This window comes from Centruroides sculpturatus, unplaced genomic scaffold (genome assembly GCF_000671375.1).
Source record: "Centruroides sculpturatus isolate CEXI.00-Female unplaced genomic scaffold, Cexi_2.0 scaffold1, whole genome shotgun sequence".
Taxonomy (NCBI): Eukaryota; Metazoa; Arthropoda; class Arachnida; order Scorpiones; family Buthidae; genus Centruroides; species Centruroides sculpturatus.
This window is the reverse complement of record NW_019384326.1, coordinates 1,624,085-1,642,879: the sequence shown is the minus strand read 5'-3', so window position 1 is coordinate 1,642,879 and position 18,795 is coordinate 1,624,085. Positions and strand designations below refer to the sequence as shown.

General features: G+C 29.4%; 1 protein-coding gene and 1 pseudogene across 1 annotated transcript in view; both read right to left on the bottom strand.

Moving 5' to 3' along the window:
• LOC111627483 overlaps positions 1 to 4,557 on the bottom strand; it is a 146,572-nt gene extending 142,015 nt beyond the window's left edge. The window contains exon 1 of the mRNA XM_023371062.1: positions 3,844 to 4,557. Coding sequence (XP_023226830.1) covers positions 3,844 to 3,925 — 82 coding nt within the window. The 5' untranslated portion in view covers positions 3,926 to 4,557. The remainder of the gene's footprint in view (positions 1 to 3,843) is intronic.
• A 9,282-nt stretch (positions 4,558 to 13,839) lies between these two features.
• Positions 13,840 to 18,795, bottom strand: part of LOC111627475 — a 6,111-nt pseudogene continuing 1,155 nt past the window's right edge.

Genomic DNA, 18,795 nt, shown 5'->3' with positions numbered 1-18,795 from the left:
TTAATTTAGAAAAATGTACTTGAAATACGTGAGAAAATATGTTTAATGATTACTTTTTCTTATTGTTAAAAATTCGGAAAATAAATTAATTCACGAACATAATTAAAACATAAATTGTGAACATAATATTAATTTATTGCTCTGCTGTGAATTCTATTATTATTATTGTTTAGGAATATAATTAGAACGTAATTTATGAACATAATTAGAACACAATTGACGAATCTAATTAAAACACGATTTATGAACAGAATTAGAACATAATTAATACACAATTTATGAACATAATTTAGAACATAATTAATACACAATTTATGAACATAATTTAGAACATAATTAATACACAATTTATGAACATAATTAGAACACAATTACTACACAATTTATGAACATAATTAATACACAATTTATGAACATAATCTAGAACATAATTAATACACAATTTATGAACATAATTAATACACAATTTATGAACATAATTAGAACACAATTTATACACAATTTATGAACATAATTTAGAACATAATTAATACACAATTTATGAACATAATTTAGAACATAATTAATACACAATTTATGAACATAATTAGAACATAATTAATACACAATTTATGAACAGAATTAGAACACATAATATGGATTTATGACTATTAACTTTACTTTGTAAAAACATAATTATAACATGAATTATGATAATAATATGAACACGAAAATACATTTTATTAACTTAAGACCATTACTTGAACATAACTTATGAATATTTAAAATTCATTTACGTATTTATTTTATGTTCATAATTCATATATACATTCAAATACGCACTGGATTATGTTATACGTATGTACTGTACATATCAAATATGAACGTAATATTAAACATAATAAAATTAATTATTATATACTTTATGGGTTATTATATCAATTAACGTATAGGATATGAATTTTAATTCATGAATGTAATGAATATTCATATTATGTTCATAAATTAAATTCTAATTATGTTCATAGATGATATTTATAAGTCGTTATTCAAATTATGTTTTTAAGTTAATAAAATTCAGTCTCATGATCATATTGAACATAATTTTTGAACATGAGGATGAGTTCAATTATGTTATTATGTTCAAATTATGTTCGTGAGTTCATATTCTATTCTTAAGTTTATGCAGATAATTATGTTCATGAGTTATGTTCAATTAAACTGAACATAACTCATAAACATATAAATAAATAAAAGAAACTTGAATACAATTAAGCAAAATTAATTACGTTTAATTGAGACACAAACTTAATATGTATATAGACTATATGTATTATTTTAATGTATTATATATCTATTCTAAGCATAATAGGTGTTCCTATACCTACATACCCTATACTGAATTAATCATTATACCCTACTTGAATGTATTTTTATGTATATTATTTTGCTGTATATACACTATATTATGTTAAATTCGCATGTATACTATACTTGGCTAAGTATACAGTCGTGTATACATGTATGTATGTGCAAATATGTTTTCCTAATGCACACAAACGCATGCATGTACACACATATGTCAAATACATGTAGGAAAGTAAGCATGTATGTATTATGCTTATGTTATACAGTAGTATATGTATGTAATTATGTTCTTTCTATGATGCACTAGTGAAGTTTATGCGAAGGAATGTCGAAAATATAGTAATATATGTATTAAAATATATGAAAATTAACTATATAATAATATGTTAAGGTACACAAACATAAAAATATATGTGTACAGTACATGTAAATATAAAAAAATAATCATGTTTAATCGAAACTTAACACGTATATAACTTATTATTGTGTTTATATATATATACACATTTACATACATATACACATTTTAGAAATTTTCGTAAATGCACACATTTATACATTGGCATATATATACAGATTCGTTTATATACGTTTCATTTGTTACTTATGTACAGTACATTCCTTTATACATGTTTTACATTACAACACCTATACACAAACATATTTTGGCACACTTTTCTATATAACTATGTAAAATAAAAAGTTATATTCGTAGTTAATTTGCTAAATTATTATATTATAAATAAGCACATGAACATATTTAATACATAACATAAATAGAAACATGAACATAATTTATTACACAATAAATTTTCTACACGTTCCTCGGTTTAGTTAACTAATTGAATAAATGTTTAATAAAATTCTTGGAACTGACATACAGACAAACAGACAATAAAATAAAATATAAAAATGATACAATAATTGTGTTTTATGTTCATTAATTTTTTTTTATTTTTATTTTTTTACAAGTTAATTGGGAAGATTTTAAGTGAAATTTTCTTAATTGTTAACGTGTAAAGTAGTGTTATAATGAACAATAAACTTGAACACTTCATAGAATTTATGCAATTAAATCATTTAAACCGGAATCAATACATTTATTGTGTGAAATCTGCATTTAACTTGTGTATTTCGTGAGTTACTAAACAATTAAAACTATTGTTTCTATAATTAATACATTGTTGTGTGAATTCGACATTTTAATTGTTTTATTTTACAAAAGACTAAAATTAAATTAGAATTAAAACAAATTAAATTGTAATAATATTTAATAATATATATATATATATAACGTACAGACATACGAACAGATTTGATCAAAAAGTACTATTATTTTTATAATTTTGTCTTCTTTTTTTTTCTTTATTTAATTTATAAATAGACAGACAAACTGACAGACTTCAGCAGAAATCATTAATATTTTATAATTTTGTTGCCTTTTTAAAAAACTTAATCTGTTAACGTACAGACAGCCTGACAGACTTGATTAAGTTATTAATTTTTCATAATTTTTTGGGAGTTTAAAACTAAATTAAACAGGAGAGGGGGGAGAGAGGAGGAGAAAAATACAAAAAATTCAGCTACAAAAACTACTGATTATACCAATTAATAAATGAAATTATTTATTATATTTACATAAAAATACAAATTAAAACAATATTTATTTCAAAAAATTTGATTTAAATATAATTTAAAAATTAATAATTCATCAGAAAAACTTACATATTATTATTATTATTATTATTATTATTATTACACTCCTCAAATGTGAAATTGCAACAGCATGAAGGAATGCACATAGACATGAAGGAATGTGTCTATGCACAAATAGCAGGACTGGTAGAGGTGAGAAATATGCAGACGATTAAGTTTGCTTCACATTGATACANATAATGAGTTAAAAAATAAATAAATCAATTTTTAAACCTTTTCCACTTCGATACATCTTTTTTTTTTAAATTAAAAAAATACAATTTTCTAAAAGTATATTTAATTATTTTTAATAATTAATTTAGTTTTAAGGTTTTTATTATTATTATTATTTATTTATTTATTTATTTAATTAAAAAAGAAATATAATAATGTAAATTTTTCTTAGCTTACCAGCACGAAAAAGTTGTAAAAATTTATTTTAGCGTGTTGAAATATATTTTTTAAACGTTTATAATTGTATATAAAATAAAATTCTGCTTAATATAATGCTTAAAAAGTGAAATTTTACCGTGCGAAATTACTAATATTTCACTTTCTTGCATAAAATTTGGTAGATTTAAACGTTATTTCGAGTGTTTTCTTATTTAAAAAAGAAACTCTCCTGAAGTTGAATAAAAACATCTAAAAAATGGCTTAAAATATACTTTAAAAAATACTCGGAATGTTTGTTAAATACATTTAAATTCTATCATTTATTCTCATTAAAAACATTGCATAGATATTAAAAAAAGAAAACGATATGCATGAAAGTTTGAGGAGAAAATTGACTTCTTTACTTACCTGTTCGAACTTGCTGGACATAATAAAGCACCAGAGTTAAAGTGGCGATGATGAGACAAGCCAACGAACGAAGCAAAATCATCTTCTCACCTACAATATGTCAATAGATTTTGGGACACAAAGTCCATCTTCTCGCACAGATACACCAGACCATGGATAGAAATTGAGTTTCTCCATAGCTGGAACATGGCTGCCTGAACGTTAAAACCCTCACATCCTATTGCCTTATCGAGAAGTTAACGTTACTCCAAAACAGCATAACTTGTCAATATTTGTCTATTTACATTACATTATCCTTTCTGTACAGGGAGCAGATCGGGGGGAGGTGTGTTTTTCCACCATACTAAACAATCCACACGACTCACATCCTTCGTATCCTTCGTTATGGACGGGTATAAGATCACTTATAACTTAATTATTATAACATAATCCTTCTATACTAAATGATTAGACTAGTACCTAATCCTGTAAGTTAATATGTAACACGGTTAACGATTCCGTCCGTTGTACGACCCTAACGATAATTTTCCTTTATAAACACCAATGTCTCATCGTCCCCAACCTCTGTCCAACCTTACTACACAGAATGAGAAGGGTCCTATGTGTGATTGGTCGATCGCCCAGAGGCAGTTGGTTCTACATGAAACCTTACAGACATCAACGAAAATATGTGTTGATGGTTTTAAGAAGTAAACCTTTACTACCTCATTCCTTTGTACACGTGTACTTGTACATATTTAAGTGAATACCGACTTAATTAACGTGTACACCTATACGTCTCTTTCCCTTTACTCTTGTCTGTTCGGTAATGGGGGGGGGTTTGATGAATGACGTCAGCGGTGTTTGTTTACGTAGAAGAATCGATGATTGGGAAAATGAATTTTGTAACTTTTTTAGCGGTTTTTAAGGATCGTGAATTTAGTTAATTTTTTTAAATTTAATAAATTAATTTATTTTTTTTAAATTAAGATTAGATCATTTTAATTGTCCCTTTTTATGGGAATTTATAAAAAAAATATATATTTAAGCTATATAAATTATGCATTTTAATTTTTTTTCTTGAATTTTTTAATAATTTTTATGGTTATTTTTTTATTTAATTTTTTACTGTTTAATTTATAACGACAATTTTAATGTTATTAAATTTACGATGCTTTTTTTTTATTAATTCCACTCTCGAAAATTGAGGTTTTATTTATTTATTTATATTTTTTTTATTAAATTATTGTAAAATATTGTATTTTTATATGTATATAAAAAAATCTAATTATCTTAAAATACATTTTAGAATAAAGGGTGGAGTCGGCTCCGCTCAATTTCTCCGAAAATTCTTCGATTTTCTATGGGATCCGCCCAATATCAAGTAGTGGAATTTTAGTAAGAGTCGACAAACTTTAACATTTTTTTTTTCGATTAAATTTTTGTTTATAATTCGATAAAATTCTTTGAAACATATGCTCATTGTGCAATGGGCAATGGGCAAATGACCTATTGTTAGGATTATGCTTCTAGAAAATGTTAATCATCTTACTATCGAATTTTAGTAGAGTTATCCTTCAGATAAAAAATGAAAATAGTTTTATATATACAAGATTTTTGTGTAATAAAATATAAAAATATTTATTCTAGACACTTATATACAGTAGAATAATGGATGTATGCAAGTAAATTTAAAGTTTAATGATGGATAATTAAGTAAAAAAGCATGTAAAATGTGAAAAAATAATCCACTCATTGTATGCAATCTCTTAAATTATTTTAAATATAAAATTTGCATACATTTTAAAACCATAGAAACAGTCACAAGATTGAATTTACATGCTGAGAAACTTATATTTACCTTTATTTTACAGGTTAGAGGAGCGTGAAAGACTATTTTATACCATTAAATATGAGGATAAGGCATAAATAAGTGCATAAAATATTAAATATAGAAAACAGTTCTATATATACAAGAATTTTGTATAAGAAAATACATTCTAGACACTTATATACAGCAAAATAAGCAATGCTCAGGCATAAATTTAAGATTTATTAATGGATAATAAAGTAAAATAATCACTCATTGTATGCAAATCTCTTAAATTATATTAAATATAAAATTTACATACATTTTAAAACCGTAGAAACAGTCAAAAGATTGAATTTACATGCTGAGAAACTTATATTTACCTTTATTTTACAGCTTAGAGGAGCGTGAAAGACTATTTTTTCATCTTTAAATATGTGGATAAGGTACAGATAAGTGAATAAAATATTAAATAAATGATGAAAAGATATATATAACTGGAGTAGAATTTTATAAAAAATAATATTATTTTCATCCCTCCACTCTAGGATAGAAGGAAAAAGATAAAAACAAAAAAAAAAAGAAGGGAAAGAAAGATCCTTACTGTATATAAATAGGCCAAATGCAATACCACAGATTGTAACTGTCTTTAAGAAACGTGTTTCAATGCCTATCTGTGTTGCCAAGAACACAAACCGTGCCATCAAATAGCGAATAAACGTCATCAGATGTTCTGATCACGTAGGACCGGAAAGAGATGCAGTAATACCACAAGACCCGACCTTGTTACAGTGCGGAGATGCCCCTATAATGTTTCCTTACCTGCATGGCCGATTCGGATGCGGAGAAAACACCTTTACAGGATGAATCCAACTTATAAATTATCGATACACTTTATACTCGAGAAGGATTATGTTCAATAAGGTTATAGAAGGTCAATCGAATGTTTTTTCTTTTCTTTTTTTATATTTGTACCCCTTAGGCGTTATAATGAGTTAAAAAATAAATAAATCAATTTTTAAACCTTTTCCACTTCGATACATCTTTTTTTTTTAAATTAAAAAAATACAATTTTCTAAAAGTATATTTAATTATTTTTAATAATTAATTTAGTTTTAAGGTTTTTATTATTATTATTATTTATTTATTTATTTATTTAATTAAAAAAGAAATATAATAATGTAAATTTTTCTTAGCTTACCAGCACGAAAAAGTTGTAAAAATTTATTTTAGCGTGTTGAAATATATTTTTTAAACGTTTATAATTGTATATAAAATAAAATTCTGCTTAATATAATGCTTAAAAAGTGAAATTTTACCGTGCGAAATTACTAATATTTCACTTTCTTGCATAAAATTTGGTAGATTTAAACGTTATTTCGAGTGTTTTCTTATTTAAAAAAGAAACTCTCCTGAAGTTGAATAAAAACATCTAAAAAATGGCTTAAAATATACTTTAAAAAATACTCGGAATGTTTGTTAAATACATTTAAATTCTATCATTTATTCTCATTAAAAACATTGCATAGATATTAAAAAAAGAAAACGATATGCATGAAAGTTTGAGGAGAAAATTGACTTCTTTACTTACCTGTTCGAACTTGCTGGACATAATAAAGCACCAGAGTTAAAGTGGCGATGATGAGACAAGCCAACGAACGAAGCAAAATCATCTTCTCACCTACAATATGTCAATAGATTTTGGGACACAAAGTCCATCTTCTCGCACAGATACACCAGACCATGGATAGAAATTGAGTTTCTCCATAGCTGGAACATGGCTGCCTGAACGTTAAAACCCTCACATCCTATTGCCTTATCGAGAAGTTAACGTTACTCCAAAACAGCATAACTTGTCAATATTTGTCTATTTACATTACATTATCCTTTCTGTACAGGGAGCAGATCGGGGGGAGGTGTGTTTTTCCACCATACTAAACAATCCACACGACTCACATCCTTCGTATCCTTCGTTATGGACGGGTATAAGATCACTTATAACTTAATTATTATAACATAATCCTTCTATACTAAATGATTAGACTAGTACCTAATCCTGTAAGTTAATATGTAACACGGTTAACGATTCCGTCCGTTGTACGACCCTAACGATAATTTTCCTTTATAAACACCAATGTCTCATCGTCCCCAACCTCTGTCCAACCTTACTACACAGAATGAGAAGGGTCCTATGTGTGATTGGTCGATCGCCCAGAGGCAGTTGGTTCTACATGAAACCTTACAGACATCAACGAAAATATGTGTTGATGGTTTTAAGAAGTAAACCTTTACTACCTCATTCCTTTGTACACGTGTACTTGTACATATTTAAGTGAATACCGACTTAATTAACGTGTACACCTATACGTCTCTTTCCCTTTACTCTTGTCTGTTCGGTAAATGGGGGGGGGTTTGATGAATGACGTCAGCGGTGTTTGTTTACGTAGAAGAATCGATGATTGGGAAAATGAATTTTGTAACTTTTTTAGCGGTTTTTAAGGATCGTGAATTTAGTTAATTTTTTTAAATTTAATAAATTAATTTATTTTTTTTAAATTAAGATTAGATCATTTTAATTGTCCCTTTTTATGGGAATTTATAAAAAAAATATATATTTAAGCTATATAAATTATGCATTTTAATTTTTTTTCTTGAATTTTTTAATAATTTTTATGGTTATTTTTTTATTTAATTTTTTACTGTTTAATTTATAACGACAATTTTAATGTTATTAAATTTACGATGCTTTTTTTTTATTAATTCCACTCTCGAAAATTGAGGTTTTATTTATTTATTTATATTTTTTTTATTAAATTATTGTAAAATATTGTATTTTTATATGTATATAAAAAAATCTAATTATCTTAAAATACATTTTAGAATAAAGGGTGGAGTCGGCTCCGCTCAATTTCTCCGAAAATTCTTCGATTTTCTATGGGATCCGCCCAATATCAAGTAGTGGAATTTTAGTAAGAGTCGACAAACTTTAACATTTTTTTTTCGATTAAATTTTTGTTTATAATTCGATAAAATTCTTTGAAACATATGCTCATTGTGCAATGGGCAATGGGCAAATGACCTATTGTTAGGATTATGCTTCTAGAAAATGTTAATCATCTTACTATCGAATTTTAGTAGAGTTATCCTTCAGAATGACACTAGAAAGTGGGCAATAAGTAAATAGACAAATGCCATAGCAAAAACAAGCAAAGGACAAGCGAATAAATGAAAAATGTAATGGGAAAATGCTCCTAAAAAAATGGGCAGTGGGCAAAAATTCTCCTAGAAAATAGACAATAGAGAAAATTGCCCATTTTTTTAAGCACCATCAGCGTAATTAATTTTATTTATTTAAATTTAATTTTTTGATAGATTCTATTTTTTTATATATATATTTTAAATGTAATTTCGATGAATTTCGACGTTACAAAAGTGAAATCATTTAATATTTGGTGGCAATTCTTTTAAACGCATTCCTGCACATATCTGCAGTTTCTCAATTCCGGTTGCAATGGTTTCCTTCATGCCCCATTTGATAATAAACCCCCCTAATGCTTTGACAAAGTAGATAATCTCCTATATTGCCCTCTGTTAAATACAATTTCTAAACGTCCCCTGATGCAAGTAACCATTATCTGCACCATTCACCCTCTTGGACATCTTCCTCCCCCCCTCATTTTTCCTCGAAAATTCCCTAATATTTTGGGATAAATTGACTGGTAAAACAACTATTAAGAACAGTTTAAATTTTAAATTTAAAAAAGGGCCTTAAAATTTTGGGTATTAATTTATTCCATATTTTGAGGTTACAAATTATAGATAAATGCTCAAATTTCATCACTAAATTAACTATTGATCTCACTTTTTGGGGTCGTGCGATGCGAGGCCCTAGACGTGCGTGTACTCACGGGGCCCTTTCTTATATAATTTTATATAATATAACGCTCAAATATGATACTCGACGTCGTGTTGTATGCAAAAATCTAGGATTTTAGCTAGAATCTTAAATTTTGCATTCCTTCCTTCGACTTAAGTTGTGATTTAAGATGACTTTTCTTTGATTTAAAGCTGTGCGAGGCCCTAGAAAAGGGTTTAGGCCTAATCCTGTATAAGTTTATATAAAATATAAACTTCTTATCGCAAAAATCTAGGATCCTATCGATTGAGAAGACTTAGACTTTGCATTCTTTCTCTAGTTAAGAGAATCCTTCCTTATATAACTCAGCCCTAGGCACGCGTGTATTAGGAGGTCTTTCTTATTTAAATTAAGTAATATAAAGTCCGTTTCAGAGAATATTTGATTTTGAGCCTAGATAGGCGCACTAGAGACAATTAAAAGTATTTGGCTCTCTAAGAGCATGGCCAGTGGCGCGTTATCTTACGGGCAAAAAGGTCAATCGCCCTGAGGCCACCACCAACTGGTACCTCCAAACCAATCTTTTATAAGAAAATATTTATATCGAAAAATTCCCCTGGGAAAAAAATATCTTAAGTCAACATTTTACAAGGGACCTTCTTATTCAAATTTGGCTTGGCACCCATGAAGTTATAATGTGCCACTGAGCGGGGCCCTTTCGTTTGTATACTGTAACGGAACTCGCAAGAATCTGCTAAGGAAAAGGCCTCCAAGAAAAATCGGCCCCAATTTAAATGTTACTAAAGCGAAGAAAACCCGGGAAACTCCACGTGGCCAGCCAGTTGGCCAGGACCGAACCCACGACAAGTGTTTACTGGTCCACTCGGCCACTGGCTTGGCCCTAGGCAAAAGTTTAGTTTCCTACACTTGTTTATCCTGTATTTAATTTTTTAAATGTAACTTTCTATATTAACGTTAACTTCTTTCATAATTTAGACGAAATTATAAGCGAAAACTAAGCTCTAGTGTCAAAAAACACCTACCTATTGTCATAACACCCCTTCTACTTCAATGTTTTATCTTCAGACTGCGTACTTGATCCACCATTTTATATATATATATATGAGTACATTAATTCCTTGTAAGTCATCCTTCCGATAACTTATAAATTATTTCTAATAAGAGAAATGCGTGTAATTCGCATTATTCTGTTCTATAAAAAGTACAATACTTGAAAATGTTGTACTCCGAAAGCTCCTCCAAAAAAAAAAAATAAAAATTGCACGAAGTAGGAATATCAAATTCTTCAAAATTCGATCGAATTACGAGAAATAATTGCAGGTATTCAAGTGAAGTATTGTGTCTAAATGCTGCATATCCAAGTATCCAAGATATATTCATAATAAATATCCTTATCTAATTATTCAAGAGATATACGTAATAAATATCCATGTCTAAGTATCAAAAGATATCTATAATGAATATCTGTATCCGTAATGTCAAGAAATATTCATAAACAAGCGTCAAGAGACACCCATAATGAATTTCCCTATCCAAGCATCTAGAGATACCCATAATGAATTTCCCTATCCAAGCATGGAGAGATACCCATAATGAATTCATAAACTCATTTATAACGTACTTTTATTTAAAGCATTGTTGTTAATTGTTAACTAACTACATCACACTACCACAGAAGTAACATTACGCACGTGGAAGATTTACAGCACTCCCACATTAAATTGTACTGTAAAGACTCGACTAGAGTTTCCACTGGATAAGTGTAATATTACAGTTTAATATTACGAGTACAGATGTACACTAAAGCAATAAAGTCGTAGGTATTCAGTACATATTTATATGTTACTACTGTACAATAGTACATAATACGATTTCAATTATCCTCCATACATTAGTGCGTTGTAGATGTCATGCGAAAACGCTATAACAGGAAGAGCTCCGCCCAATGATGCGATTGAAAACGTCAGCAGAAAATCAAATTCTTCAAACTGCAACTGTGACGTCAGGAATTACAAGTCATCGTAGTGTTGTAGATCAATAAATCAAAACAAGTTACGTCCTAAATAAATGATTTATATATTCACTCGTGTCTTTCCATAATCAAGTAATTCATTTCAAAGTGTCGTTGCGTTACTATCTCGCGACTACAGACAGTTGTACAGGCGGAACGTGTGTACAACACTAGCCGATAACGCTATTTACATAGCTAATAAGTTCAACAGAACGGAAACGACGTCAGAAATTCTAACGATTAACCGAAAATTTTCAAGGTAAACACCGTAAAAACAATGGCTGCCGAGCTCCCCTCACCCCCCTCCACGTTGCAAGTTTCCGTTATTGATGTTAGAACAGACAGATGAATCTCCTTCGAGGATAAATTGATATTTTATAAATGGATACTATCGAGTTCGATATCAGGAGAGGTAGTTGGGGTCATTAACCAGAACTGGTGTAGGAATTTAGTACACGTAAAGGAGATGTCATTACCGGGTCGTAATTAACTCGAGTGGACATCTTGGAGACACACGACACGTTAACACTGATGGAGTTTTCCTAAAAGTACAGAAGAAAAGAAAAAAAAAGAAGAAGATACGCGGACACTCACTTATACACAAGAGTACACAAGAGTGCCTTAGTTTTCACTAATTAATTTTATCGGAATTTGTTTACAGGTAGCTTCACCCTTCCCCCGAATCTGTAATCACGTTCAATTTGTAGTTAATGATGAAGTCTGCCTTATTATTAACTAACCGGCGAGGGGGGAAAGTAAATATTTTAGGATTTGATCAAAATTCTAAATCTTTAATAATGTATAAAGTCATCGTTGTGTTGATGATAGAAAAGATTTGCGTACACCCAAACAATTGTTATTGTTTAATGAGATAGGGAGTGGAACAAATCTGTTTGATACTCAGAGAAATAAGGTCAATTCTGCCTAATTGTCATAAAAAACACCTGGAATTTATACTATAAACTACAGTGTATACTAAAATAATAGAATTGTGCTAAGTTCTAGGTTATACTAAACACAAGAAAATATGGAGATCCTGTTACAAGTTCTTTTTTATACTAAAATAATCAGGAAAAAACCAGGGGATTATACTATAACTTTTAGATTAAACTAAATAAGCAAATAATCTGGAAGTTTTACTATAAGTCTAGGTTATACTAAAAAAGGGATAAACTTGGAGACTACTTAAATGAAGTTATATATCCCTTAGAAGTATAATAAATCTGCTTGATCCTCAGAAAAAACTTGAGGTTATTAGGGAAAATGTAAATTCTGTCTGAACATTTTATTCGTCTGGTTATTATAAAAATAAAAAGAAAATCTGCAGTTATACAAATGAGATTACGTATAATACGAGAAATAAATCCCTTTGATCTTCATAAAAATACAACCTGCAAGTTATTATACGTAACCTCCAGATTATTAAATAATCAGGAGTAAACTTGCAGGCTAAAGTTTGATTCTCGTAGAGAGTTGTAAGTTATACTTGGAGGTTAACCTCAAATAACTGTTCTTAACCTCAAGTGTAACCCGTAAAGTTATAACACATTTACAGACTTTTTTAATAGTGTTCCTTACTATATTCGAGTACTGTAAAACCTGTATAAACCGGAATCACACGAATAGTTTTTTGGTTTGGCAGGTTTCCGTTTTAAACAGGTTTTTTTAAACATAGAAAATCGCTCAGTTCTGAAGAATTTTCTCCGTTTTATTTCGGTTCCGTCGCTTACAGGTGTCCGTTTTAGACAGGTTTACCGTATAACATACGGAATTATTATTATTATTATTATTATTAAAAAGACGTAATTTTTTTCTGAAGGAAACTTAATTATAGTTGATCGTTATCGACTAGATTTCTCTAGAATTCTAGAGATTTTGCTCAAGAAAATGATTAAAATTTTAGAAAAATACGAGTGAAGCCGAATATAAATTTCCAGATGATTAGTGTTTGCGTGACTTCACCACAGCGTTTTAATACGGCGAAGAGAATTGAACGCCTGGTTGCATGACCAATGTTCATGTCTTAAAATTTCGCATTTCTGAACAAACATTATTTAATTGTAATAAATATCGCGCGCGGGGAATCATTGAAAACTTGTTAGCACCCCCATTTATTAATTTCATTTTTGACCCCCCTTGTTAAATACGTCATTAAATCCAATCAAGTATTAAATTTGACTTTTATCTTCCTTCTTTCTCTCTCCCTCCTTCCCTTTTTCGTCTAAATTTATAATCGTATCCAAAGCGTAAATTCCGTAGTAAATCCTCTAATTAACGCCTCAGCCCAATGTGTGAAAGTGTCGAAATAAAAGTAATTAATTAATTAATTGGGTTTCGAAATCGTGCCATATCTGTTTTTTCTTTGAATGTCTTTTTTCCCAGTTCCTTCCCTTCTTTTCTAGTTATTACCAGTTCCTTTCTCTTTTCCAGTTCTTTTCCAGTTCTTTACCGGTTCCTTTCTCTTTTCCAGTTCTTTTCCAGTTCTTTACCGGTTCCTTTCTCTTTTCTAGTTCTTTCCAGTTCCTTTTTTCTTTTACAGTTCTTTACCAGTTCCTTTCTTTTTTTCTAGTTATTCCTAGTTCCTTTCCTTTTTTCTAGTTCTTCCCAGTTCCTTTCTTTATTTTCCAGTTCTTCCCAGTTCCTTTCTTTCTTTTCCAGTTTTTCCCAGTTCCTTTCTTTTTGGGATTTAATTTCTGGAATTGCTCCTCCCAATTTCATAGTGTATTAAATTTATTTATTTGAATTTCTTCGTTCAATTCTATTAATTACATATTCAAAATTAAGCGATTGCTCCGCCCAATTCGATATATTATCAAATCAAAATCAAACTTAAAACATGTATATATTTAAATTTTGGCAGAGTATCATATGCTCCGCCCAATGTGATGGAATATCAAATGAAAAAAAAACAAATTTGAATTTCTATACTACTTTCTTATTGGAGGAAATTTTTCAGTTGCTCCGCCCAATTTGGAATTGAAGTTCGGCGGATCATCCAATGGAAATCAGATATTTTTAGCGCCTCCTTTTTTTTAAGAAAAATAAATTAAAATTTCATTTCTCCGCCCAATTTTATGCAAATTTTTTTTTAAGAAATTAAAAATAATTCTTTAAAAGTCCACAAAAATTTTTCAGGAATTTCGGTGCATTTTTTAATATACAGTCAAACCTGTAAACAACGGACACTGACGTGAACAATTAAAAAAATGGTCGCTATTTGGAGGTTGCCGTCGTTTAGTGGATTTTATATTAATTTTAAAAACTTTCTGAAAAAATGACCGCCGTTTAGATGTGTCCGTCGTTGAGGGGTGGCCGTCATTAGAGGTTTAATTTGTATTTTTTAAGATAAAGTTTTCAGGTTTAAATACTTCAAAATGCACCAGAATTTCGAATCAAATTGGCTGTTACTCTTAGTCAAAATTCTAAGCTGTAATATATAGCAGGCCCTTTCTCCTTTACATAATAATAAATTTAAAGATTAGGGCTTTGAATGTAATATATAAGTAAGTCTCTTCTCTCCCCACTAATAAGTTTATAGACGTAGGCCTTAAACTGTATCTTCACAGCGTAAAACCTTAAGCTTTAATAGAAAAGGCTCTTTTTCTAAACACAGCAATAAATTTAATAACGCGGGCCTTAAATAGCATCCTCATAATGTAGGGCCTTAAGCTGTAAGATATTAGTAACCGTTCCCCCTCAATTAAACAATAATAAATTTTAAAAGAACAAAGCCTTCAACTGTAAAACTGTAAAAGGTCTCACGCTTGTAAGGCCTCAGCTTGTGTAAATCTGACCCTGCATATAGTTAATGCATTATTTTCTGAAAATAAATTTTTAATAACTAAATTAAAAAAATAAATTCCGTATCCAGAGCCTGAGTGGGAATGACGTGGGGCCTCCTCGAATAATAAAAGAAACAGAAATGGATTTTTCAGTACTCAGAAGAAAACTTCACACTTAAATTTTCTTTATTTTACATATAAGACTAAACTTTGGGCCTTTCTAAGCCTTTTTTTGGCTGTTTTTTTCGGCTGGGGCCTGGGCTAAATGACTTAACAGGTCTTTTTAATGTGGGTCCTTGTCTTCTTATAGGCATACACTTTTTTTATTTTGGAGAGAAAAATGTATACGTGTAGGGCCTAAGGTTACTCACTACATGTACAGATTTTATAGTTTTTAAAACTGCGTTTGTCTGGATGTAATTTGAATATACAAATCTACAGATCTCAAGTTTCAAAGTACACCCTGACAGAAAATATGTAGATCTGCAGGACATCAACCCTGTAAGTTTACATATCCAAAGTAGAACCGGACAAAAAAAAGGGTCGGTCTTAAATAGAAACTGAACACACTTTTTTCACTGATATAACATACTTTACCTCGTTTAATTAAAGATTCGAATCCACTCTTACATTGTAGATAAATTTCTTCTAAAATGCAACTTTAAAGTCGAGATGTTCACAACTTTTTATGAGAACATATGTTAATGAAATTAGGTATTCTAATTACATTAACATAGAATGTGGATTCGTTCTCATGAAGAGTTCTCAATTTTACACTAAGGATCTCGTGTTTGGTTGTCAACAGTACAGAACGCCTAAACATCTAGCTAAACAAAGGGCTCGTGTTCGGTTCTCAACAGTGCAGAACACCTGAACATCTAGCTAAACAAAGGGCTCGTGTTCGGTTCTCAACAGTGCAGAACACCTGAACATCTAGCTAAACAAAGGGATCGTGTTCGGTTCTCAACAGTGCAGAACACCTGAACATCTAGCTAAACAAAGGGCTCGTGTTNTCCCATTCTCCCCTTCTCTCTTTTTCTGCTCCCTTCCTTCTTCGTTTCCTGTTTCTGTTTCCATTTTTCTCCTCTCCTTTTTCTCCTCCCTCTCTTCGTCTATTTCTTCCCTTTTCTCTATATTTTCCCTTTTACTTTTCCTCTCTCATTCTCTCCCTTCCTCTTCTTTCCTTCTTGTTTCTCTCTGCCTTTTCCTCCCTCTTTCCTCCCTTTTTTCTCTTCCTCTCTCTCTCTTTCACTTTACCCCTTCCTCTATTCTCTTTTCCCCCCTTCCTCTCTCCCCTGTCTCTCTTTCCCCCTCTCCCTTTTACTGTATAAATTAAGTAAACATGAAAAATGTATATATATATATTTTTTTAAATAATTAAAATTCTCATTTTAAAATTATAACAATTTATCTTTAATGAATAATTTATCTATTTTATAATTTAATTTTAAAAAATTAATTTAAAATTTATTAAAAATTTCTCTAGAAATAAATGATATTAATGGCATAATATATACAAAAATCTTCAACCCTGGACAAGGTAGAAGTTGAAAAATGTTGATGAAGGAATAGAATATTAATAATGAACATCATTTATTTCTTTAATAATTATAATAATAATAAATAATAATAAAATTTTAATTATACTCGACACGCTTTAATTAAGTTTTAATTATATTTTGATTGGTTTGCTACCCTTTATTCCTTCTTTACTGACTCCTGCTGAGTTATGAGCTTTTTAATGTTCTCTTAAGATGTAACTGTAAATTATACGAAGTTACTAACGTAAAATTCTCACATGTTACGCGGTTCTGTGTTAAGTAAACCACCATAACAACACCTAATATCCTTAATGTTATACATATACAAGGCACGTAACATTCAAGTGTGTAACTGTATAACTTGCCAGTGTATGGAGTATATTACACTTCAATGCCTTTATAAGGATGTATACAAGTTATATTACATATTAAAACTGTATAACACGTATAATATTAAGTATTTTTATATATAAAACGGTTGTAAACCGTATATAACACGCATAATCTTGAAGAGTTTTAACGTTCTCTTAAGATGTAGTTGTAAATTATAGGTTGTTGCTAACCCCTTATACGTGAAATTCTGTGATGTTACGTTGCTTTATGTTACGTTAACGCTTGATAAGAAGACCTAGTAACCTCAATGTTATAGATATACTAGCCTCGTGACCTCCAGGATGTGTAGTTGTATAACTTAGAGATAACAGTAAATGAGGTGAAAGCTTTCTTTTTTTTTTTTCTCGTATGTCAAACCTCTGAATAACGGCCACTGATAAGGAATATAAATTTGAAGAGCATCTTTTCTGAATTTTTAGCAATTAAGGAGCACCTTTCCATGTTTCTAACAATTAAGGAGCACCTTTCCATGTTTCTAACAATTAAGGAGCACCTTTCCATGTTTCTAACAATTAAAGAGCACCTTTCCATGTTTCTAACAATTAAAGAGCACCTTTCCATGTTTCTAACAATTAAGAAGAGATTCCATTAATTCGAGATGCTCTTTCAATGTTGGAAACACGAAAAAGTGCTCTTCGAATTCGAGGTCCCCCTTAATTGTTAAAACATGGAAGGGTGTTTCTCAAGTTTGAGGTACACCTTAATTGTTAGAAATATAGAAAAAGTGCTCCTCAAATTTCCAGCTAATACGATAGATTTACTGGAAAATGTGATAAGTATAGGCACACGTAAACACTTAATCACGTAAAGTAAACACTGCATTTTTATCAGTAATATTAATGTTATAATACGAGCATTTTCTCTCCTAAAATGGGCACCATTTTGCTAACAGTTCATTAAAATTACGAAACTAAGGGCTTAGTTACACTTTTCTGTATTAAAAAAAACACTAAAATCTAAAATAATGTTTCTCTCATATCTACTTAAATAGATTAAATTTCCAAAATGTAAACTAATTAAATAAATATACATTGAAAATCCTTTACTTTATATTAAAAAAGGGGGGACTAGAGAAGAGAAAAGAGAAGAAAGATGAAGGAAAAAGAAGGATGAAAAAAGGAGGAAGAAGAAGGAGGATAAAGAAGGATGAAGAAGAAAGAAATAGGAGAAGGTATAAGAAAAGAGGAAAAAGAGAAAGGATGAAAGATGAAGAAGAAAGAAGGAAGAAGAAAAAGAAATAAAAAGAAATATTTTGTACTTGACAACAAAGAGTAAACCAATTTTAAAATTGAAAAAAATAAAACAAAATTATATATTCAATATATATGCTGCTGTACCTATAAATTTAAGAAGATATAAAAAGAAATATAAAATAAATAAAGATTTTAAAATCAAAATATAAATCTTAGAAAATTGTATTTTTTTCCCCTTGTTCTTTTTTCTATAAAAAATATATTCTAAAAAGATGTAAACAATTATATGAAAGAAATGTAAATTAAAGAATGAAAAAATTTAAATTTTTTTTTACATTTTTTTAAATAAATTTACATAAGAATATA